Source organism: Pocillopora verrucosa, chromosome 11 (assembly GCF_036669915.1).
Source record: "Pocillopora verrucosa isolate sample1 chromosome 11, ASM3666991v2, whole genome shotgun sequence".
Taxonomy (NCBI): Eukaryota; Metazoa; Cnidaria; class Anthozoa; order Scleractinia; family Pocilloporidae; genus Pocillopora; species Pocillopora verrucosa.
Genome location: NC_089322.1, coordinates 13322359 through 13347177, shown reverse-complemented (window position 1 = coordinate 13347177; position 24819 = coordinate 13322359). Strand labels below are relative to the sequence as shown.

General features: G+C 40.1%; 1 protein-coding gene and 2 pseudogenes across 1 annotated transcript; all 3 read left to right on the top strand.

The window, feature by feature from the left end:
• The first annotated feature begins 832 nt into the window (after positions 1 to 832).
• Positions 833 to 3013, top strand: LOC136276998 (collagen triple helix repeat-containing protein 1-like; annotated as a pseudogene).
• A 12465-nt stretch (positions 3014 to 15478) lies between these two features.
• LOC131794500 (collagen triple helix repeat-containing protein 1-like) lies at positions 15479 to 16435 on the top strand. The gene is made up of 2 exons (XM_066158694.1): positions 15479 to 15844; positions 16082 to 16435. Exons 1-2 carry the CDS (start codon positions 15494 to 15496, stop codon positions 16433 to 16435), a joined length of 705 nt encoding a protein of 234 aa, XP_066014791.1. The 5' UTR covers positions 15479 to 15493.
• Positions 16436 to 22287: 5852 nt separating this feature from the next.
• Positions 22288 to 24476, top strand: LOC136277050 (collagen triple helix repeat-containing protein 1-like; annotated as a pseudogene).
• Positions 24477 to 24819: the final 343 nt, after the last annotated feature.

The window sequence follows — 24819 nt, the reverse complement described above, 5'->3', positions numbered from 1 at the left end:
CTCAATATGTCGCGTTTGAACAGAAAGGAACATTTCATTGCGCAGATGTTTCCGGGAAATTCTATGCATTTGTAGGGGGTACGTGCTTCATTAAAAACGTGATAAGGATATCAGAGTTAAGTTGTTTACACGTGTGTGATCTCGAGTAGCTTGAGACTTCCTTATCATTTAGCTCCATCGCTTCCTACAGTTTACATTTCAAGGAAATTCTCTAGGATATAAATAGGCGCGAATATAAGGAGATATATATTTCATTCATAGAACACGAACTGCTCGTGTGAAGCAACTATCGAAGAATGGCGAAGCTTCTGATCCTCGCTGCTTTGTTAATTTTCTCATCCAAAACAGAAGTAAGTTCCGTGGGAACAACCACCAGCCCTCAACAACAGAATCCGCAAGCTGGCGCTGACAAAGACCCATGTGAGGTACACTTAAGCATGCTTTATCCGCGGTTCTTTACTGTAAAATTGCATGTACTTCATGAAGCGTTCATCTATCACACCTAAGTTTACTACCCATGTCTACCAAGGTAAGCGCAAAACAAATCCCTCATCAATCATAAGTTTTCAAATACAAAGTAGAACATTACTGGAAAAAGTTTTCTTTTAGGGATATCTCGACAAGGTTATGATATCATTCAATGTTCTGAGCTGTTTCTCATAAAACGAAGTTACATTCTCAACGTGATTAGCTTCTGAAGAAACTGTTGTGCTACTTCGGCGGACAATTAAATATCAATGAACATCAAGTACGTCCATCCAATTACTATACGTTCTTTTTTCTTTCTCAGAAATCCGTTTTTGCTCCCGGATTTTCTGGGATTCCAGGTTCGAATGGCATACCAGGAATGCCGGGAATTCCTGGCGCCCCAGGGCCGCAAGGACAACAAGGAAAAGATGGAGCTAAGGGGGAGCCTGGTGTCAAGGGACCGTGAGGTATGACGGGAACTAGAGGACAAAAGGGAAATCCAGGGTCACTTGGTAAAAATGGTGCACCTGGAATGATGGGAATAAAAGGAGAGAAAGGTCATGAAGGGTCACGTGGCAGCAGTGGACCGCCAGGAATCAAGGGTGTGAAAGGAGAGCAGGGATCTAAAGGAGAGAAAGGAGAAATCGTGAATAGTGCAGTGTCACAGACCCACTGGAAACAGTGTGTGTGGAAAAATGGTGATGAAAGAGATAGTGGAGAGATTAAGGTACAGAAATATCTAGAAAATGCAATGAAAAATAAATAAAGCGTTAGAGCCAATTTGTCATAGCCATCTCTGAAAGAGACCTTAGAGAAATGCTATCAAACTGAAAATAGCAAGTTGCAAATCTGTGCATTCTTGCAGACAGGAAAAGTAAAAGGTCATGATTAAATTTTTTCCTTTACCACTCTTGTAAAATATTTTTTATTGTACTAAGACTATATTCATGGCATTTTTTTTTAGGATTGCTCAATCAACAAGCTACATTCTGATACAGCTATTAAAGTCTCATTCCAGGGAAATATGAGAGTAAGAGGCACTCCAAATCGCTGCAATCGGTGGTTCTTTAAGTTTAATGGAAATGAATGCAGTGGACCAATGACAATTGAGGCTGCTGTGTACAACTATTGGCCATCTGGGAATCCTGAGCTGCTTCATCACAGATCATTTGAGGGATACTGTGAAAACATTCCACAGGGCAGGGTTACTGTGGAGTTATGGGTAGGAAAGTGTCCCAGTGGTCATACATTAGGTGATGCTTACACTGGATGGCAATCAGTATCCCGGATAATGATAGAGGAAGTGTCTAGAGCCCAGTCCTGATTACTCCTGTCATTTTTATACAAGGAATGGTGAACAAAACTTAATTTTTCTATCATCCTAGCTTTCAAGATTTCCCCCACTATCGATATCCTAAAATACGTAATGTTTTACCTTTTGTCAAAAACATCTTTTTCTTCTCTAAACATTTCCCCTACTTTTTGTGCGATTGTGATACAAGATAATTAGGTTTCATCATCTGAGTTGATAAGGTAACTGATTTCTTTTCAATCGCGCGAGAAGGAGAAACTGTTTGAAATATATAACTCACAAATATTAACCAAAGTGATGGTCGCTGGTGGAAGATATTTCCCGAGCTGCGAAGCGGCGAAGAAAATATCCACCCTTGCCATCCACAGTGAGTTGAATAGTTGTTTTAGAGAATTAGTATATCCTAAAAAAAAATGAGTAAATATAGCACAACAAAAAATCATTCATTTATTCTTGCAATGGCTACAATAAACTTCTGGCGCAAATCCCGCGCGCATTGCTTAAAGGTGAATAACAAAGGAAATCCGGAATTTGAGCAACCAATCAGAGCGAGATTTCAACGCTATCCACTATCCTGGTACATATTAATAGCAATTTCTATTGTAGTTAACAGTACTCTTAAAACCACTGATTTTAATATCGAGAAGTTTTTCTATTAACAATTGGTTCATACGTCAGCGTGCGTTCATCGAGATATGAAGCACGCAGGAAGTTTGGAGAGTACGAGTTAGTTTTTTAAAAATATAAGCGAAGAGTCACTATGCTCATTTATGAAAAACGGGTTTATCATGGAATACATGTACCTTCAAACTCCATCGGCCAAATCTAGAAATATCATTTCTCTGGTAAATTCATTATTTTCGTGGCAATGAGTAGTGCTCTATATATTTCACGATGAGAAAATTTCTCTGAGTTCCGAAGAAGATATGGGCCACAGTAAATATTTTTCCCCTTTAAAGAACATTGGTTAAGGTCAGATAACTTATGCCAGTATAATGTTGGGCATAATGTTATAGCTATTGACTTCATAAAAATCCCACCTTGACGTTACAGTTTACCAAGAAATGAATTCCATCCTGAGTGCTTTCAACAGCAAGCCTGCTTTTCTTGCTTGCACTTCGGGAATTTTTTCCGTAAAATGTTGTGTTTTGAGCTTCGGTAAGCCTTTTATTGTTAGCAAATGTTACCTGTTGGTGATAGGAATAAAGAAGGGGGACGGGAGGTCGAGGGACTCCGGCATAAAGTTATTATTATGAATAATAAAATTGAACAGAGAGAAAAACTTGAGCATAATTTTTTTCAAGATGCCATGGATGACGGTCAGAAGCATAATGATCAAGTTTTCGCGCATAATTTATGTGAAACTTGCTCTGGCTAAAAGAACAGAAACACCTTTCATCACATGCACAACTGAACTGGCAAATATCCACACGTGATAATGAAGCAATAGAAAGCAAAAAATAATTATATGTGTGATGTTTTTTCTCTTCTTTTTTTATTCATTGATATTGAATTAGACCCTTTTGAGAAGCCAGTCTGAAATTTGCTTCATTAAAATGCATCAACAGATTTTGAACATAAGCACGGATCAAACAAACGGTTTCTAAAAAGTTTTGAGCTATTTTGGAATCGATCGGGAATATACATGAATATCATAATCGACCAGAGGACAAAGGAACATCATATCACAGACCATATGAAACTTATTTTCCTTCTCAATATGGCAAGTTTGATCACTATACGAACATTTCGTGGCCCCGATTTTTCTGGCTAATTTCTCTAAGTTTATCTTATTTGTACAGATATAATAACACGATTTCGAGTGCAACTTGGTGTAAATAAGCACGAGTAAATTTTTCAAAGATGACAAAATTGCACGAGCCCGTAGGGAGAGTACAATTTGCAGTCAGTTAAAAATATACAAGAACTTAATTTATCTTATTTGTATTGGTAAATAACATGATTTCGAGTGCAATTTGGTGTAAATAAGCACGAGTAAATTTTTCAAAGATAACAAAATTGCACACGCCTGTAGGGTGAGTGCAATTTGTAGTCTTTGAAAAATTTACAAGAACTTAGTCACCCCAAATTTCAAAAGAGAAATCATCGTATTACTTGCTATTATAAAATGTCCAGAGAAATGCGCGCGCCGTGATTGGTCAGAACGAGTTAATTGTTTAAGAAATAGAGAAGCCTTGAATGTGCTCTGTTCTGTTATACAACCCGCAGGAAGCGGTTAGAGCACGAAAGAAGTGTAATGAGAAACGTAGTCGAGTGTTTCTCCCCACTTCTTGAGTGCTCTAACCGCTTCCTAAGTGCTTTATAACAGAACAGAACACAGTCCATGTTTCTCTATTTGTTTTATAATAAAGAATCCATTAAATTCCCTGAGCATTACTTTCAATTTTCAAAACAAACTTTATTTCCAAAGCGAACAACAGTGTCGTCAGCATGCTCTATACTCATAAAGCACGCAACAATAAGCCAATCAGAATCCCTGTTGGAAGGGTTCAAATAATCTGATTGGCTGTACAAGACTAAAGCTGTCAAAAGTGTCAAGCCATCAAAGTTCACATTCTGCGATAGTTTACAAACTAAAATAGTTCGGCAGGTCGAATTTAACACTTTTGCCTGAAGTTTTTAAGTCTCTAATACAGAATCTTGAAGTGAAATATTCAGTGAACTTCAGCCGGATTATGGCTCTTAAAAACACGCGAGTTTTTTCACATGACAAGGAAGAAAACAAATTGTTCAAGGCGAGCGTTTTTTGAATGAACGACAGCCTAATTCACTGGAACATGAAGATCGCTCGGGATGACAGCGCGGCAAAACTCGGCTGCAGTGACAGATGTGACTTTCCACTCAACGCATCGGAAAGGATATCAGAGGAAGCTCTTATTTTTTCACTCGAAGGGCGGTCGATGTAGCTTCTGAGGCTTGCTTTACTGTGATGACCGGAGATCGCCATGATGAGCGAGCCGCGATGGACTTCAGCATGATCATATTCGCTCAGACACCGTCATGATTAGAATGAATTTTAACAGTAATGCAAGTTTAGTTATATTTTTTATCATTTCTGTTTTGTTCTGTTTTTTTTGAACACTGAACTTTATAAAAGAAATAAAAAAGCTTGTTCCTCGCACATTGTTAAGCTCTATGAGCACTTGGGAATATTTAAGAACACTTGAAAAGTGCGAGAAGCACGAGCCGAAGGCGAGTGCTTCTCCGTGTTTATATAACTCAACGATGAACTCGGCGCGTTTTTCATTCTTTTAATGATGTACATGAAAAAAAAAAACGCAGAAAGTCAAGACAGACGAAATTCTGAAGGCGTGCGCGCGCTATTTGAAACTAATTTCCACTCGTGTTACAACTTTGCACGGGTGTTACATGAGAATGCAATCGTTTTCAGCTAATCAGAGGCGCGGAAAATTATAAATTGGATTAAACGCCGTGGCGTTTATAACATTTTTTGGGATTCGAGTGCGGCGTTTAATTTATACGAGGGCGGCGTTAATTGAAAATCCAATTCATTTTAATTTTTTTAAAAGCAGAAACATGTTTTAGCGCTTTTCTCATAACCATGGGAGGTATTGTTATGAAAATATTTCATACATACTTAAGAATATATTGCACAGAGAACACAAAGTATGCGCGCAAAGGAAAAGGAAAAACAAGGCGTGCAACTTCTAGGACCGTCTGGGCCGAAAGCCTCCAGAACTTCGCCAAATTTCTTCCGCTTCCAAACGTCGCTCACCTCCCAGCTTGGGGCGCGTTAAAAGTCGATAAAAGTGTAGGGGCCAAGCCAAAAATCAGTGCAGTTTCCCGCCTTTAACCACCTGAAAAACCTGCTCGATTTCCGACATTCGCTCATCATCCGCCGTCGACACATAATGTGGACCGAAGAGGTCGATCATAAGCCTTCGATTAACCGTATTACAATTCAAATAAATCACTAACCAAGCTCAGATTTCACCCGATCCTCCCCACACCAGTGCATAGTGTGTCGATCGAAAGACAGTACAGACCAGCCCTCCCCTAAGGCTATTTTACCACCTCCGTTCCGCAACTGGAAAACCATTAGCCAATCGGAACGAAGCTGTCGGTAGTAGCTTCGTTCCGATTGGCTAATGTTTCCTGCCTTTGAAGGAGCATCAGTGCAAAGTGGGGAATTAACCGTCCCAAAATCCCGCAAAATCACTCGAGACAACACAGAAAAAGGAAGGTAAGTGAATTTTATTTATCTGACTGTCATTAAGCGGATTTTAGGGAAGAAATGTTATGATTTGCGGCATTTCTGAAACATTTCTCGGGATCACTTGTGTCTTGCCGAGATCGACCGCTGCAAATTAAAAACAACGTAAGAGTTCAGCTAGTGTATCTGACGTCACGCGGCCTCAAACCCACAGGGTTGTCTGCCTGTAGCAACATTATGGGAATATTCACTGCTCCGAGGTGCATTGTTAGGGGGAAAATTATGTGTTTTAGTTTTGGACAAATTTTCAGTATTTTACGGCTGCACAGTTCAAATTTATTTTACCGGTTTCGACCTAGTTTCTGTGTTCTGTTCGTTCTTTGACTCGACCGGTTGAGCGGTAAGGAATGATGAACGAGTTGTTCTATTCAAATTGTTGTTATTCAAATTTTTGTCATTATTGTAAAAGTTATAACCAGAAAAAGTGAATTGTTGATATATATCACAAACTATAATATTTAGGGTTTTCGTGGGTTTTTGGGCAAACATCTTTAATATATATTCATACACTTTCGCATTTGAAGTATTCTTTTATTCGGGTTTTTCTTTTTAGTAGTTGAATAAAATGTATAAAAACCACAGTGGCTTTTAGAATAGAGTTTGCTTGTTATACGCTTCCACCATGCACCTGCATGTCGGTATTTTTGTTGTTCGTAGGTAAATATAAGTGTTATTGGTCTTTTTGGCCAAAATTAGTTCTCATGGTAGTTTGTAGCTGTGTTTACACTCGAAACTTCAATTTCCTTTCGTACGATACGGCCATAGACGTAGGGCTGGAAATACTTGATGCCTACGACAACAGCCAGGGCTTCTCTTTCTGTCACACTATAATTCTTTTCTGCGGGCAGTAATTTGCGGCCACTGTACGAAATTACAACTTCACGACCGTTTTGTACTTGTCTTAGGACCATTCCCAGAGCTTCATCTCTCGCATCAACGTAGAGGTCAAAGGGAAGCGTGAAGTCGGGGTGAGCCAAAATGGGGGCCTGGATCAGAGCGGATTTGAGGCGTTCAAAGGCTGCTTGGCACTCGTCGGTCCACTAAAACTATAAGGCTTTCTTGGTGAGGTCATGTAACGGACCAGCAATCTTGGCAAAATCCTTGACGAACTTCCGATAATAATTGGCTAGACCCAGGAAAGCGCGGACGTCCTTCACTCTGTAGGGAACTGGATACTCCTTGATAGCTTTAATCTTGCCGGGGTCTGGTTGCACTCCATCTTTGGAAATGACATGTCCCAAGAACTTAACGCTCTTCTGTCCAAAATGACATTTCTTTGGTTTGAGTTTAAGACCAGCTTCGCGGAAACGGTCAAACACTAGGCATAGATGATCCAAATGATCGCGGAAGGTACGGGAATAAACCAGTACATCATCCAAATATATCAGCGCTATTCGCCAGTTCAGACTCTGCAACACGCACTCCATCAACCACTGAACAACTAGGAGCATTACAAAGTCCAAATGGCATTTCATTGAACTCAAACAACCCGGCGTGGGTAACTAAGGCTGTCTTCTCGCGAGACTCAGGGTCCATCTCGATTAGCCAATAACCCGACATCAGATCCATGCTGGAGAAGTACTGGGTACCAGAGAGAGCATCTAGACTTTCGGCGATGCGTGGTAGGGGATAGGAATCCTTCTTTGTGATATCGTTAAGGGCGCGGAAATCCACGCAAAATCTATTAGAACCATCGGGTTTCTTAACAAGCATCACTGGACTTGCCCACGGTGAGGCTGAGGGGCGGATGATCCCTTGTTCTAACATTTCATCAATGCAATTCTCTATTCTTTCCTTCTGGGCTTCTGGTACACGATAAGGTCGCTCCGAATGGAGGAGGTACCTTGAGTATTTATAGTATGCTGTACCCAGTTGGTTCTTTCAAGCTCCTGTGGGGACAGGGCAAAGATATCCCTGTATTCATTGATGAGGTTTTGCAGCTGTGCTTGCTGTGAACTGGTTAGAGTAGAAGTGGAGAAATCAACTGGAACGTCTGGAGTTTCGGTTTCAAGTTCTCGTTTTTTGTTGGGTTGTTCATCGAGGCTGGAAATGTGCGAATTCGTATCCAATCTGGTATTCGTATCCATAAGGTGTTGAGAGGGCTCTATTATTCCAAAACGCCCAAGGGGGAATTCTGAGTCCAACTTCGCTGGAATCACTGATTCTGAATTGGGAGGTATAACAGCGAGGGCCATCGCTCTTACTGGACAAAATGTATCGGTGATGTACTGGTCTTAAGGAATTTTGTCTAACTCTAATGTTCCTTTCTTTAAGTTTATGACCGCGCCGTTGACCCTCAGGAAATCTCAGCTCATGACAGCCTCATATGTCAGGTTTTTAACCACTTGGAGCTCACAGGGGTATATTCCTCCGGCAACATGAAGCGAATCTTTAAGCATTCCAAGGACTGGGAGTGTCTCGCCACTAACTGTTGTTGGGTCGCTAAGCGCTCCTCTGCAATTTGGGTAACTTTCCGTCAAACAGACCTCGCAGGAACTGTTCGTCAATGACTGACATGCTTGCCCCAGTATCAACAAGTATCCAAAGGTCTTTCCCATTTAACTGGGCGGCGAACGTTAGGGGACGTGGTCTAGGTCCATCAGAAGTAACGTGACATTGGTCAGTGGTATTTTAGGTTGGTTCACACGGGGCCTGGTCAGGAGCTGGGTCGCTGGGTGGCGATTTTTCCCCATAGCCGGCGAAGATACTTGGTGATGGAGAGGGATCTGGAGCTAGGTCAACGCGTTCGGATACACATCCAGCTGGGGTACTGGGCAATGACGGAGAAAGGCCTGGAGGCGGACCATGTTTGGTGTCTGGTTCATATCCGGCGGAAGTACTTGGCTGTGGCAGCGAGGGATCTGGAACGGAGGTTTCTGTTTCAGTTACACATCCAGCGGAAGTATTAGGCTGTGGCAGCGAGGAATCTGTAGCGGAGGTTTCGGTTTCAGTTCCACATCCGGCGGAAGTACTTGAGTGTCCGGCGGATGGGTCTTGGGCTGATTGGACTATTTCTGTACTTTCGGAGTTCGAAATAGTGTTAGCGGCGGCATTGACCATTGCTCCCGTACAACGCATTGGTTTTTTAAACGTACTAATGCCAGTGGTCTCGCACTTCGCTCGGCACTCAAGATCCATTTTCTTCTTGGGTTTTATTTTCTTCTCTTCCTTATGGACTTCACTCGTACCCAGTGGACGGACGGTCACATCCGGTTTGGCTTGGGCCTTGGTTCCCAGGCTTCCTCGGGTGACGTTTTTAGCGTGGCCAGCGGTCGAAGTTTTGAGGGCCTCGTTATTTGCATAAGCGTGCCTATAATGTGGCTGCATATCATCGTTGTTTTGAGGCTGGGAAGAAGTCGCTCGTTAGCGTATTGTGTGCCACTTTGCCTTCACTTGCTACTTCTTGGTGGAATCGGAGCACATTTTGGCGCTGCTGGAAAATTTCATTGCCGACTTGCGAGTCGTTCCAGCCCGAGTTCAGTCGAGCCAAATTATCCAGCTCTGATTTTCATTCGCAAAACGATCCCTCAAGGAATCACGCAGGTCTGCGAAGCTATCTTTCTCTTCAGGAGACAGAGAATAATAGTAATCTTCGGCTGGGCCAGCAAGGTTCATGACCAATTCTGCCAAAGCTGTGGGGCTGGTTAAGTCAATTCGACGAAGCTTCAGGTAATTTTCTATCTTGTCTAACCATCGGTTAATATCTTAGCGATGAAGTTGCGAAGTGTCGTTGTTCAGTCTCGCTGTTTATGTCTTCGCAAAGTTCTAAATCTTTTTCTTCTTCGTCTTCACCATTTGCTGTACAATCTTCGTTTCTTTCCTCTTCGTTTCCTTCGCTAGAACTTGACTCTGAGCGAAATCTTCTTTGTGTTGCTGTTTGTTTTGGTTCTGTGTAATTTATGCTTTTTCGCACCGACGCGTCAAAATGCTCTGGTGTCTTAATTATCTGGAAAAATCTTCTTTCTAGGGATTCGTCGACCTCGGAATCGCTGGTTTCCTCAACTTCTAAATCGGTTCGGGGACCGTGATGTGACTGACTGGACTGCTTTGGGATGAAATCTTCGGATGGACTTGCGTCGCTCTCTTGACGCGGAACAAAGGATGTCGTTGGTTCTGGTAAACTTTGCTGAACAATGGATGGGCCTTCGCACGGATCAATACTGATATCTATTGCTTCTATATTCGTTCTATTGGCTGGATTCTGATCAGAAAATGCGGTGGAAAATCTCGGAAGGCCACTGGACTGAATAGGCTCTATTTCTTCCCTGGAACTGGTGACGCGTGCCGTGGGCGGCAAGGAACTTGGGTGGAATGGTAACTCAAACGACAATGTACAATTTTTTTCTTCAGACAAAGAAGCTTGCACTTCTCTATTTACTTTTGGTGTACTAATTCTGGCAACGGGATCGGCTGATTTTCTACTTCGCAAATTATATCGTGGCAAACGTTTCTTAATAACTCTCTTCACGGACTTCATAAATGGACAAAGGAAATTTTGGAACTCGCGTAACTTGTGCGGTCTTTTCTTGTCGGCGCTCAAGGGATTACATCGGCTGGCGCGAAACTAGATTTGTCGTCTTCTTTGACCTTGATAACGTCCTGGAAGCTCCAAGAAGTGCCCGGCGTAACCACCACTGTGACGATAGGTTTTCGCTCGCTAAATTGGACTTTTTGGAAAACGTACAACGGGGGAAGCTCGCCAAACGGCCCATCATGGCTTTTCGCTCCAACCTCTACTGGCGTGGTTCTACAAACCTTTATTCAAGACACTCTGCTTGATTGGATGGAGGCGGGAAACGCCGCTCCTGCCACGATCATCCTGTGGACCAAAGGTCTCCAAAAGCTCTATTTCTTCGCAAACCTCCTGAACAACATCCATTTCCCGGGGCTCCACATCAACCTACAGAACTTGAAGGACCTTCAGTGTCCTCCGCTTGCACAGCTCTGTCCAGCCATCCAGCCCTGGTCGATCTGCCAGAAAGCCGTCAGACTTACCCGCTGGCTCGCCGAGCAAGGTTTAGCTTAAACAACTTAACTTTAGGGCCATAACTTGGCCTCCAGGAACGTTTTCCATACAGACTTTTGTTGTTGTATTTCCGTCATTCGCACTCGTTACTTTTTTGTTCTCTCGTTCATCGTTCTTTCCCTCGACCGGGAGGTCTCGATTTCAGGTGGGAGGAATGTTAGGGGGGGAAATTATGTTTTAGTTTTGGACAAATTTTCAGTATTTTACAGCCGCGCAGTTCAAATTTATTTTACCGGTTTCGACCTAGTTTCTGTGTTCTGTTCGTTCTTTGACTCGACCGGTTGAGCGTTAAGGAATGATGAACGAGTTGTTCTACTCAAATTGTTGTTATTCAAATTTTTGTTATTATGGTAAAAGTTATAACCAGAAAAAGTGAAATTTTGTCTATACTACACAACAAATAAGACAGTAGTGTACACAAAATAAGTTTATTTAGGGAAGCCTGCCGAGAACCAACCCGAGGCATATATAGCCCGGGGAATGCATACATACATATATTCGCAACTGATATACCATATACAATCCTGATATACAGTCAATTCCTTACACATTAAAAAAAAAGGTATACATTACTAACATGCAAACTTCGCCAAGTCTGGATTAACAGAGATGGGCCACCGCTTACAAGGACATAACTACGGTTATACAGAGGCCAGAAAAAACCTGCCAGAAAAAACCCCTTTGGGGAAAAACATGACAGGAAATCTGGGTAGGAACCATGGCCCAAACTCAGAGCAGTTGGCAGCCCATCCTACGAGGCTTCACAGCTAAAGAAAATATGTTTTCAAACTAAAATAAATTTGTCATCAGCCAGAGGTGAACAGTTGGTTCTGAGGCCTAGATGGACATCACGTGCTATACTTTCCGTTATATACCACTGCATTATTACCCATGATGCTCGAGCCTAAGGCCCAGGCCTTGTCGTATCTCGTGCCGACAAAATATTTATTTCTGCCTTATTCGCAGACTCGTTCGTCAGAAATACCATTTGTTAATATATATCACAAAATATTATATTTAGGGTTTACGTGGGTTTTTGGGCAAACATCTTCAATATGTACTCATATACTTTCGCATTTGAAATATTCGGTTATTCGGGTTTTTCTTTTTAGAAGTTAAATAAAATGTATAAAAACCGCAGTGGCTTTTAGAATAGAGTTTGCTTGTTATTCGCTTCTACCATGCACCTGTATGTCGGTATTTTTGTTGTTCGTAGGTAAATATAAGTGTTATTGGTCTTTTTGGCAAAAATTAGTTCTCATGGTAGTTTGTAGCTGTGTTTACACTCGAAACTTCAATTTCCTTTCGTACGATCAGACTTAACACCAACCTTGCATAGATAAGCAGGAACTTTTAATTACTTTTCCGCTCTTATTTCCTAAGCTGCGCTACTGCAATTTAGAAAAGTACATTTTCCTTCTTCTCACCTAAGTTTCCTAATTTTAATGGCCTCGAGTTTATCGTATCCGTCCTTTTAATTTGTAATTCTTCCTTGGTAGAAACAGTTGGGAATATTTAAGTAGTTTTCGTTTAACTTCAAAGAGACCTTTTCCGCTCCTTTGCGTCCTTATTCAAATATTGCGATTTGTGTAACAATAGCACTTCACACCAGTTAGTTGAAAAAGCAGCTACCTTGTATAGTTTAGTTGATTGCAATTTGTGCACGCTAGAGGCCATGTCGCTTGTTGGTCTGACTTAGAATAAAGCTTATTGTGGAACCAAAGATTGTCTTATCCTTGACGTCCGTATAAGCTCGCTCGAAGTAGATCTCCGTGTACCAGGGAATCGTGACGAGTTTCCGTTCTCGCTGCCAAGTGGTCTCTACCGAGTTATTTCCCCCAGTTGTTATTTGCCGTCCGCGAAGATTCAGTTTCCCAGTTTGGGCGCGAAAAATTTATTTGTTCTGGTGAAAATATTTTGCATCATCATCCAACAGAAATTGCTGCGCTACCCAATCAATATATACAGTTTTTACTTTCCAGATATCCATCTTTGCTCAAGGATATTCTGGCATTCCAGGATCGAATGGCATACCAGGAATGCAGGAATTCCTGGCGCCCCAGGGCCGCAAGGACAACAAGGAAAAGATGGAGCTAAGAGGGAGGGACCGAGAGGCATGACGGGGAGGGGAGGGGAAAAAAGGAAATGAAAGGTCACGTGGTAATAATGGTGCACCTAGAATGAAGAGATTTAAAAAATATAATTGCAAAAATATAAATGTAGGTTGTTTAGGTGGCAGATGCTTTAGAAACTCTTTACACTGTCCAATTTACATTATCAGTTCAGTTAATAAAACCTTATTATCTTGTAATACCCCTCACTGACGTAGTACCACAGTCGCAAAATTACCCTCTTTGAACATCTAAGGCCTTGGCCGCCTTTTCCTGCTGCATTTCACTGCTTAAAACACAGGGGTCAAGCTAACGAATGCTATCACCTATTTCCTAAATCAAACACGTTATTAGGTCAGTTTAATTAGATGCTCAGTTAGACAAGTATTTGAACGTATGGGGGAATCGCTTGAGCAAACTGGGTGGAAGGCATAATGAATCTTGGATCCCAAAATCTTCTTATTTTATGTAACATATCTTGTTGCTACAACTTTAACCCTAACTAACTCTCACTAACTACTATCACCCTAAAAGATATGCAAAGATATGCAAAGATATTCTCATTTGGTTGTGTTTCCTTAATCTAAGAAGATGACACCAGGAAGGAAGTGAACCACTTGCCTAATAAGTCTTGCAAGCTGCCCAAATTTTTATGTAACAGTCGAAGAGTAACAAGGGTCATACGATAAACTAACATAGGCCTACATATTAAATAAACATAATCTAACAAATAAATCTATCATATGAGCCCTTAAAGTATGTTAAAAGAAACAGCTGTCTCTGCCATTTCGATGGCCGAAGATGTTAGTGATACCTTCCATTGTTGACTACAGAGTTGGCATATGCCCTTTCAATGTTAATAAGTGCGATGTTACTCGAGTTATATTTAAACAGTAAGTTTTCAATTACCACAACGTACTGAATGATCGTTCTGTGGAACACGATGTGGCAGGTATCACGGTAACAATATGTACCACTTTAGAACATTTTGGAAACGTATCAAATAGAGCTCAAGCTCGGTCAGCACCTTGTCGATGGACGCATAGTAAGTGTTCATCCGGTGGTGCAATTCCGATGTCAGCTGCGTTTAAAATAAAAAATGTCTCTTTCAAAGAGAAAAAAGACGAAACGAAACATGGAGGCTTTTGTAAAAATTGGCTTTGACAAAATTTCTCTTGCTGCCCAAAAAATCTGAGTTGCCCAAATTTGTTTCAGTTAAATTTTTTATCACTGAGACGGTTTGCAATTTGTACCATCACTAAATGTCGACAGATTTTGAACACACCACCTCATGATAAGTTTGAGTCTAACATGCGACGTTTAAAAAGGTTTATACTATTTTGGAATGGATCCAATAACATGAATACCGAAATCGAGCCAAGGACAAATGAACATCCTACCATAGACTGTATCGAACTTTCCTTCTCAATATTTCTCATTTGATCAGGGTAGGTAGATTTTGTGGCCCAGATTTTCCTGCGTAAATCCTCTGAATCTAAGTGAAACATGGTCTGTTGGTCAGTACGTGCTTCATTAGTGAACTGATAAGGATATCGCAGTCAAGTTGTTTACCCGGTGTGTGGGTTCGAGTAGTTTCAGACATCCTTATCATTTAGCTCCAGCGCTGTTTAATTTAACTTGTTATTTTAACATGATAACTAACGGTTTGCATTTAATGACATTCAGTAGGATATAAATAGGCACGTATATAAGGAGATATTTTACAGCGACCACAAAGCATTCGCGCGAAACAACCATCGAAGTATGGTGAAGCTTCTGATCCTCGCTGCTTTGTTATTTGTCTCATCCAAAACAGGAGTAACTTCCGTGGGAACAACTACCAGTCCTCAACAACAGAATCCACAAGCTGGCGCTGACAAAGACCCATGTGAGGTAATCTTAAGCATGCTTTATCTACGATTATTTACGACAAAATCGCATGTACTTCATGACGCGTCCATTTGTCATACCTCAGTTTACCACTCATGTCTGCCAAGCTAAGCGCAAAAAAAATCCCATGTGAACAAATCAATCATAAGTTTTCAAAGAGAAAGTTGAACATTCCTGGAAAAAGTTTACTCCTAGGAATATCTCCAGAACGGTATGAGATCATCCAATGTTCCGAGCTGTTTCTCCAAAAACGAAGCTAAATTCTTAATGTGATTAGTTTCTGAAGAAACTGCTGTGCTACTTCGGCGACACGGAAATATCAATAAACATCAAGTATATCCATTCAATAACTATGTTCTTTTTTTCTTTTTCAGAAATCCATTTTTGCTCACGGATTTTCTGGGATTCCAGGATCGAATGGCATACCAGGAATGCCGGGAATTCCTGGCGCCCCTGGGCCGCAAGGACAACAGGGAAAAGACGGAGCTAAGGGGGAGTCTGGTGTAATGGGACCGAGAGGTATGACGGGAACAAGAGGACAGAAAGGAAATCCCGGGTCACTTGGTAAAACTGGTGCACCTGGAATGATGGGAATTAAAGGAGATAAAGGTCATGGAGGGTCACTTGGCAGCAGTGGACCGCAAGGAATTAAGGGTGTGAAAGGAGAGCAGGGATCTAAAGGAGAGAAAGGAGAAATCGTGAATAGTGCAGTGTCACAGACCAACTGGAAACAGTGTGTGTGGAAAAATCTGAATGATGATAGAGATAGTGGAAAGATTAAGGTATCGAAATATCTAGAAAATTCAATGAAAATAAATTAAGTGTTAGAGCCAATTTGTCATGGCCATCTCAACAAGACTTATGCGAGATATGCTATCAAACTGAAAATATCAATTAACAATTCTGTGCATTCTAGCAGGCAGGAAAAGTACAAGGTCATCATCACATTGTTTCCTATAATACCCTTATAAAGCATTTTTTTTTGGGTACTAAGACTGTCTTCTTGGCATTTGTTATAGGATTGCTCATTCAACAAGCTGCAGTCTGATACAGCCATTAAAGTCTCATTCCAGGGAAATATGAGAGTATACAGCTCTTCTAAATGCAACAGGTGGTTCTTCAAGTTTAATGGAAATGAATGCAGTGGACCGATGACAATTGAGGCTGTTGTGTACAACAGCTGGCCATCTAGGAATCCTAATCTGCTTCATCACAGATCATTTGAGGGATTCTGTGAAAACATTCCACAGGGCAGGGTTACTGTGGAGTTATGGGTAGGACAGTGTCCCACTTATACACTGGGTGATGCCTTCACTGGATGGAACTCAGTATCCCGGATAATGATTGAGGAAGTGTCTAGAGCCCAGTCCTAATCACCCTGTCATTTTCAGCTGAGGACTGGAGTAGAATATTCTCTTTTTCATTTATCCATTATTTTAGATTCATAATTTTCTCACATTCTCCATACCACCTAAAAATTGAAGTTGCTGTTTGTCACTAATACTATTTTGCCCTGATAATGTTGGATGTTATGAAGATTCCTTTATTCCAATTTAAACCTTCTGCTTCTTTTTGATCACATGTACTTTTCTTTGTACTTTTTAGTTTATGCTATGTACCGGTAGATACCTACACCCCTCTTAAAAATTTTTTTACAGAATTATTTTAAGTTTGTCTCTGTATTACAATAAAACTGTTTGACATGTGTTAGTCCACAAATGATAGTTTCTTTAATCATTAGTGATACAACTGTGTGTGCTTCTTAGTATTTTTTGGTTACATTACAAACCAGATATGATCTTTCATTTTTTTCCATTATTTCTATCACCTTTTCCTCAGTATCTCGAAAAATAGTTTTGAAACCCTTTAAAAACATTAAATGAAGACAAAAGATTCATAGTATGATAACAAATTGAAGGGAAAATGTTTATCATGGAATTTTAAAATTAATTCAATATTTTTAAATTAGATTGTATTCACAGCTAGTTTCTTTTAATGGAAATAAATTTTCTCCATCCTGTTTGTTCTGGAAAGTCCTTTAGATCTGGTGGTACATCTGCAAGTTCATTAAAATAAAAAAGTAGCAACAAAATGTCAAAGGGTCAGTGGGCACAGACAGCCCAAGCTCATAACTTACTACTTGATCTTACTCATTAAATCTGAATCCAATTAGGTAGGTTGATAAAACATCTTATTCCCATTTTCCTGTTTAATCCTCACTCGTTCCCAGTCCTTAATCACTTTTTGCAACATGGGGCAGAGGAGAATTCAGTTGGAAGCTGATTGTGAACTTGAAGAAAGACAACTTGGAATAGGTCATTCTAATGTTTTCCCCTTTCGACCCGGGTTTCCATGCCTGAGAGAGGAAAATTTCCGCTAACAAAGAACTTCCCCTAAAAATTGTAGTTTTAGTTGATTATTGACAATTAGTGAAACCTACAATCAATTCCATTTACAAATGTTTTATGTGGCAGCTCAGGAGAACAAAAAAAGACAAATCTAGAGAATAAACAGTCAAGTTTCTAGACTGCTTACAAAAAAATATAACTCAGCTGATCTTTCACTCAAGTTTTTTCAGGGTGTCAAAGGGGGGGTTCCAATCACACATCACGTTGAATTTTCTATCGAATCACGCATCACGGGTAATTTTTTTTTTTAACCAATCACGCGTCACTTATAAAGGAGTAAGTACACTAATCTAACACTGTAAGATTTCAACCTATCGGATGTATTATTGAAAATTATATTGTATCCAACGATTTTATCCTGGAATGAATTGCGTTTCACTTGTCATATTGCTTTTTGTTAGACAAATGAAGATGATTTACTTGTTGTAACTAGACAACCAAGCGGTCGACAAAAAGAACACTGAAGAACATAGTCCCTGTGCAAATATTAACTACATTAACTTATGCACATTGTGTTACGATTGTTCGGACCTACCAGGAAGATCAAAGACATCAAAGGTCAGGCGAAGGTCAGCAAAGGACGGAAAAGACCAGAAAACAGTGTGACGGCTGCCATGGTTTATTGATCTTTGTAAGACTCTATTTACTTTGAATGATTGGTTTCCTCTTGGCCAAAGAGCGTTCACTATCACGGATATCTAATTAGTAAGTTTTGTAAATCACGCGTCACGCACTTGTAAAATAGAAAACCACGCATCAAGTTGTGATGTCCGGTCCCGCGTCACGCGGATAATTTGGGTTCAATCATGCGTCACCCTGCAAGTTTTGGGGCCCTCACGCGTCACGCAAGAACCGTTTGCCACCCTCTTAGAAGTGCCACACATTACAAAGTAAAACTTGCTTTAATTTAATAAACACAACAAAACAATCTCATCTGTAGCACATGCAAGTACGAGGTTTGATTTTTATTTGTCAACTTTTTGGTTTACGTTTTCACTCCCAAGATGTCATTGGTAATTCTCCTCTGTCTGCCAGACAATTCTTGTGATGTGAGTTTGGAGAACTTGGTATTGGATCAACTAACAATCGCTACTTGATATTTTGATATATCGAGGGATACTGTGAAAACATCCCACAGGGCAAGGTGACCGTTGAATTATTGGTAGGAAGATGTCCCGGTGAATCACTGGGTAAGGCTTACATTGGATGGTCATTAGTGTCCCGTATAAAGTTAGAGGAAGTGTATCAAGATATTTATGTCTAACTTTTTGTTAGTAACAACTTTTGCTCTAAAAATATTCCTGTTCCTATTCCATTACTCCACACAAAAAAAGCTGGTATTTTTAACAAACTTGACAATTTAATCCCCTCCCTAAGTTTTTCCTGAGTAATTTGCAATCCGTTTGTTTTTGCATTAAACCTGACATGTGAAGTGCTCTCCCCTATTTTATGCACAGCAGGTAAAATAAATGTCTAATACGGAAGATTTGTCCTTATACCTGATTAATCATAAAGAATTTAAAGGAATGTAAGGCCTCAATACGACATACTGTAGGCGGTAAATTAGGTAGTTCCTGCCTGTGAAGGAAAACTGAGCATGTTTTAATAAAAAAAAAAATTACAGTTTTTTTAATCATTACTGATACAGCTGTATATGCTTCATTTCATGTTGGCTACATCGCCAACCAGAAAGGATCTCTCACTGTTCATCATCATTTCCTTCGTCTTTTTCTCAGTTCTTGCAAAATAATCTTGAAACCCTTCAAACACATTGATGAAGAAAAAAGAGTTGTCCCTTAAACACAAAAGAAAAATGTTTATCACAGTCTCGCAACTGAGTTAGCATGTTTTCAATTAAATTTTATTTACTAGTCTCTCTTTAAAGAGACATATTTCCTCCATCCTGTTTGTTCTGGTAAGTCCTTTGAATCTGGTGGCACATCTGTATTTACTGTCGATAAAAAGTAAATACAAAATGATTAAGGGCGAGCAAGCACAAAGAGCGTAAACTCATAAAAATAGTATCTATTATATTTCCTTTAGTCAAAACATGAGATGTGAAATGAAATTTTCATTAAACTAAACATCACTCTTGCCATGCAGAAGAATGATGCAGTATTATACAAATCTGCATAGCGTAATCTAACGTATTAAAGAAGTACTGGGATTTACTCAGTCTAAACTCACGTACCGAATAAAAATCGTTTTTCTTTGATGAAAAGCAATCCCATTGGTCATGGGATTTTTCTCGTTAGTTAAAAATATCGTTTGACTAATCAGAAGGGTAATACGGTTTTTTTTCACAAGTGGGAAAATTGTATCGGTTTTCCCGCCTTTTGGAGCGGCATGCGAAATAATCGAGAGTGAATGTCTGCAACGCTCCTGAAGGTAAGAATGGGGAGGGGAGAGGGATGGGGAGGAGAGAGGGAGGGGGAGTGCACGCGCTTATTCAACTGATTACGTGATATCTATGCGCAGTGCATGATGCGCAGTGCATGATGTGCAGTGCATGGCGCATAGTGCAATACTAAAGAATCATGAGCTCATACATTGTTATTTTGAGCTTATTGAAAAATTCTAAGTATGATGTTTGGCATAACGCCATGTTTCCAAAGGGGTACACTCGAAACCAAAGTTACTCGAAACTAATTTGAAACTAAATGCCACTTTCAATGAGCATATGCTGATCATACATGAGCGTGTGTACAGGAAGACGGATAATTCAGGTCTTCAAGAACGCCATACTGAACATCTAAGCTAATTAAAGTGTTGACATGTCTTAAAAGTATTGTCCATTAGGAGATTTTGTTTTAAATCGCACACAATTTTCCGAATTTACAACACAAAGCTACGCAATTTCAGGCCGTGAATTCGAGTAAACAACGATTCAAGCATGGTAAATCTATTACGCGAATCTTTTACATGCAAGAAATTGGTACGTTTTTTTCGCTTCTAAGCAGTAAATTTAGCTTTCCTTTAAAAGTAGCTTTAGTCTGGAGAATTTTCTTGTTCTAGAAGCTTAGGATAATCTTAGCTTCGTCTCGAACAACTCACGAGTCTCTCGTGCTCTCCAAACCTCCCGCATGTATCCATGGCATATCTGGATATACGCACGCTAAGCATGAAGAACATAACACATCCTGCACTGCAACTGAGGCGAGCTCGTGACCGATCATCTTCCTCAGATGCCAAGTCATAAACACGGCCATGCTGTTTGTCTTCTGATGATCTTCATGGATGATCATGGATAATCACAACTTCTGGGAAGCTCTAGGAAATTCACCCAATAAGGAAACAAGGAGAGGAAATAAAGCTGTTTTCGATAACACCGTACATTATCACATCCCTTCTGAAATCACTGGTCATTTGGTCAAAGGCCAAACGGAAATCATGTCACTGACCATATCAAATATCTCTTCCTCCTTAATATGTCACGTTTGATCAGATAAGGGATGCTACGTGGCCTGGATTTTCCGGGTAATTTCTCTGAATTTATGTAAATTACGTGCTTCATTAATGAACGTGATAAGGATATCATAGTCAAGTTATTTACCCGTGTGTGATATCGAGTAGTTTCAGACTTCCTTTCCATTTGATTAGCTCCATCGCTTCCTTGTTAAAATTCTTATTTTAGAATGGTAGCTGAGAGTTTACATTTAAAGGAAATTCTTTAGGATACAAAAAGGCACGTACAGAAGGAAATGCTTCACAACGAACAAAGTCAGTGTGTAAACATCCGATTATGGCCGTCATTCATCTGTATTCATTAACACGCCAGCTAGATCAAGTAACAGATACTTAACAGTTTCGTTTGCTAAATTGAAAGATTTTGTTAAACTTCTTTGAGGTTAAATTTTGTAAAATAAACAAAAGGCCAATATGCTTAATTAAGAACTAAGGTTGTACTAAGAAATTTTAAATATATTTCAGAGAAAAATTTACCTCTGTTCCAGAGGAGATCTAACAAAGCAGTCATGAGGTATTGTAATAGTTCTTGACTGACAAATGATAACTCGCCCCTTCAAAAAAGCGCAAGCTAATTAAAAAAAAAAAAAACCTGGACAATTTTCAATGAGCATGCGTTATCTATACGTGAATTTATGTACAGGGAGATAGACAATTCATGCAGTTTTTTAATTCTTTGAAATGAGCTTGAGGTCTCCAGGAACACCATACTGAACATCTGACGGCTTGGTCGCTTTAATACTGCCGCATTTTTCTAATTACAACACGGTTTTCTGTGATACTAACGACTGGCCGGGTCAAAATAACTAAACATATCCCGCATTTTCTCAATCAAAAACATTATTGTTTCAGTTTAACAAGATTTGCAGCATGACGCGTCTGAAATTTGTACCGTTAATACATATGGTTAAGTTTGAAGATGAAAATCTATCACACTGCGTCAGAAAGGTCTAACACTCGGTATTTAGACTGTTTAATAATTAATGCAGAATACGTGAGTACCGTCCAAAGGCCAAACAAAGATCACGTCAGTCACAGACTTTATCAAATTTCTATGCCTCCTCAATATGTCACGTTTGATCAGGATAGGAACATTTCATTGCCCAGATGTTTCCGGGAAATTCTATGTATTTGTAAGGGGTACGTGCTTCATTAAAAACGTGATAAGGATATCAGAGTTAAGTTGTTTACCCGTGCGTAATCTCGAGTAGCTTGAGACTTGGTCATCATTTAGCTCCATCGCTTCCTGCAGTTTACATTTCAAGGAAATTCTCTAAGATATAAATAGGCGCGTACATAAGGAGACATTTATTTCAGACATAGAAGTAAAGTAACCAACAGAGTATGGCGAAGCTTCTGTTAATCGCTGCTATGTTATTTTTCTCATCCAAAACAGGAGTAAGCTCCGTCGGAACAACCACCAGTCCTCAACAACAGACACAACCTAGCGCCGCTGACAAAGACCCATGTGAGGTACTCTTAAGCGTGCTTTATCCACAATTATTTACTACAAAATCGCATGTTCTTCATAAAGCGTTCATTTATCATACCTCAGTTTACCACTCATGTCTACCAAGTTTGTTGGCGCAAGGTGTTGACTCATCCATACTTTGGACAATGGTGTGTTCATTAAAGGTGTTATTCGTTGAACGGCATTGAGTAGCTGTTTCTCTGGATACGATTTGCAATGCAAAACGTAAAGAATCGCGTTCTTGGACTAACTTTTTATTTTCTTCCTTCAAAGATATAATTATATCCCGAAGTCGAGAATTTTCGGATCTCAGGTCTTCCTCTTTAGGTTTTCTTTTTATATGAGCCCATTAGTTCAGCACTTCAGATTTTAGACAGTCCAACTCCTCTTGTACTGATTTGGCGTTCTTGTGAAATGCCGGAGTAGAAGCTTCTTCTTCATTCACGAGAATAACCGAGTCGTCATCAACCGGTAACTGGAGTAGCTTCTTCAGTTTGGCTTTCATTGCCTTTGCTTCCGGACCTTGGACTTGAAGGGTGCCGGCACTGTTAAATAAAACCAACGTTATTGTCTTCGACTTCAAAGAACTAGACCTTTCAGAGGGACTCGCGGTTGCAGAAACTTCCAAATTCAGGACATTCGAACAAAATTCCTGAAGTTGTGGTAGGCTTCCTTTCCACTTGAATAGACTTTGTTTGTCGTCCCAATGTAGGTATTGGTTTAAGGGAGTTAAAGAAGGTTCAGTGCCAACAAATTCGACGGAATTCGCGGAGCCCTCAGATACACGTCCGCACGCCATTACACGCCACAGTTACCGACCACAGTTACTGGTGTCTTCAAAATGTTATGAGCTCATTCAATGTTCCTAAAACGAAGCTAAATTCTCAACGTGAGTTTATTCTAAAGAAACTACTGTGCTACTTCGGCGAGCATAAACAAGTAAACATCAATAAACATCAAGTGCGTCCACCCAATTACTAGATGTTCTTTTTTCTTCCTCAGAAATCTGTTTTAGCTCGCGGATTTTCTGGAATTCCGGGATCGAATGGCTAAGGGGGAGCCTGGTGTCAAGGGACCAAGAGGTATGACGGGAACAAGAGGACAAAAGGGAAATCCAGGGTCACTTGGTAAAAATGGTGCACCTGGAATGACGGGAATAAAAGGAGATAAAGGTGACGAGGGGTTACGTGGCAGCAGTGGACCGCCAGGAATCAAAGGTGTGAAAGGAGAGCAGGGATCTAAAGGAGAGAAAGGAGAAATCGTGAATAGTGCAGTGTCACAGACCAACTGGAAACAGTGTGTGAGGAAAAATCTGAATAATGGTAGAGATAGTGGAAAGATTAAGGTACAGAAATATCTAGAAAATGCAATGAAGAATAAATTGAGTGTTAGAGCCAATTTGTTAGGCCATCTTTGAAATAGACTTGAGAAATGCCGCCGAAAAATAGCAATTTACAAATTTGTGCATTTTGGCAGGCAGGAAAAGTACAAGGGCATCAACAAATTGTTTCCTTTAACACTCTTATTTTTGCACTAAGACTGTCTTCTTGGCATTTTTTTAGGATTGCTTATTCAACAAGCTGCAATCTGATACAGCTATTAAAGTCTCATTCCAGGGAAATATGAAAGTCACTGGCAGTTCAATTAAATGCAATCGGTGGTTCTTCAAGTTTAATGGAAATGAATGCAGTGGACCAATGACGATTGAGGCTGTTGTGTACAACAATTGGCCATCTGGGAATCCTTATCTGCTTCATCACAGATCATTTGAGGGATACTGTGAAAACATTCCACAGGGCAGGGTTACTGTGGAGTTATGGGTAGGAAAGTGTCACGGTAGTTATACACTGGGTGATGCTTACACTGGATGGAAATCAGTATCCCGGATAATGGTAGAGGAAGTATCTAGAGCCCAGTCCTGATTACTCCCGTCGTTTTCATTCAAGGAATGGTAAACAATATTTTATTGTTTCATCATCCTAGCTTTCTGACTTTTTGTCACAAACATCTTTTTCGCTAAAGATTTTCCTAAACATTGTGACTGGGGTATAAGATAATTAGGTTCCATCATCTGAGTTGATAAGGTTACTGATTTTTTTTAATCGCACGTCAGACTTCACCGAGAAGGAGAGACTGCTCATAACTAGTCTATAACAGACAAATATTTAAGAAAGTGGAGGTTGCTGGTAGAAGATATTTTCCGAGCTACGAAACAGGGAAGAAAATATCCACACTTGCCACCCATACTGAGTTGAATAGTTGTTTTAGTAAATTAGTATATACTAAAACAGTGAGTTAATATAGCACAAAAAGATCACTCATCTATTCTTCCAATGACTACAATAATTTCTGGCACAAATCCCGCGCGCGTTCCTAGGAGGTGAAAAAATTCAGAATTTGAGTGGCCAATCAG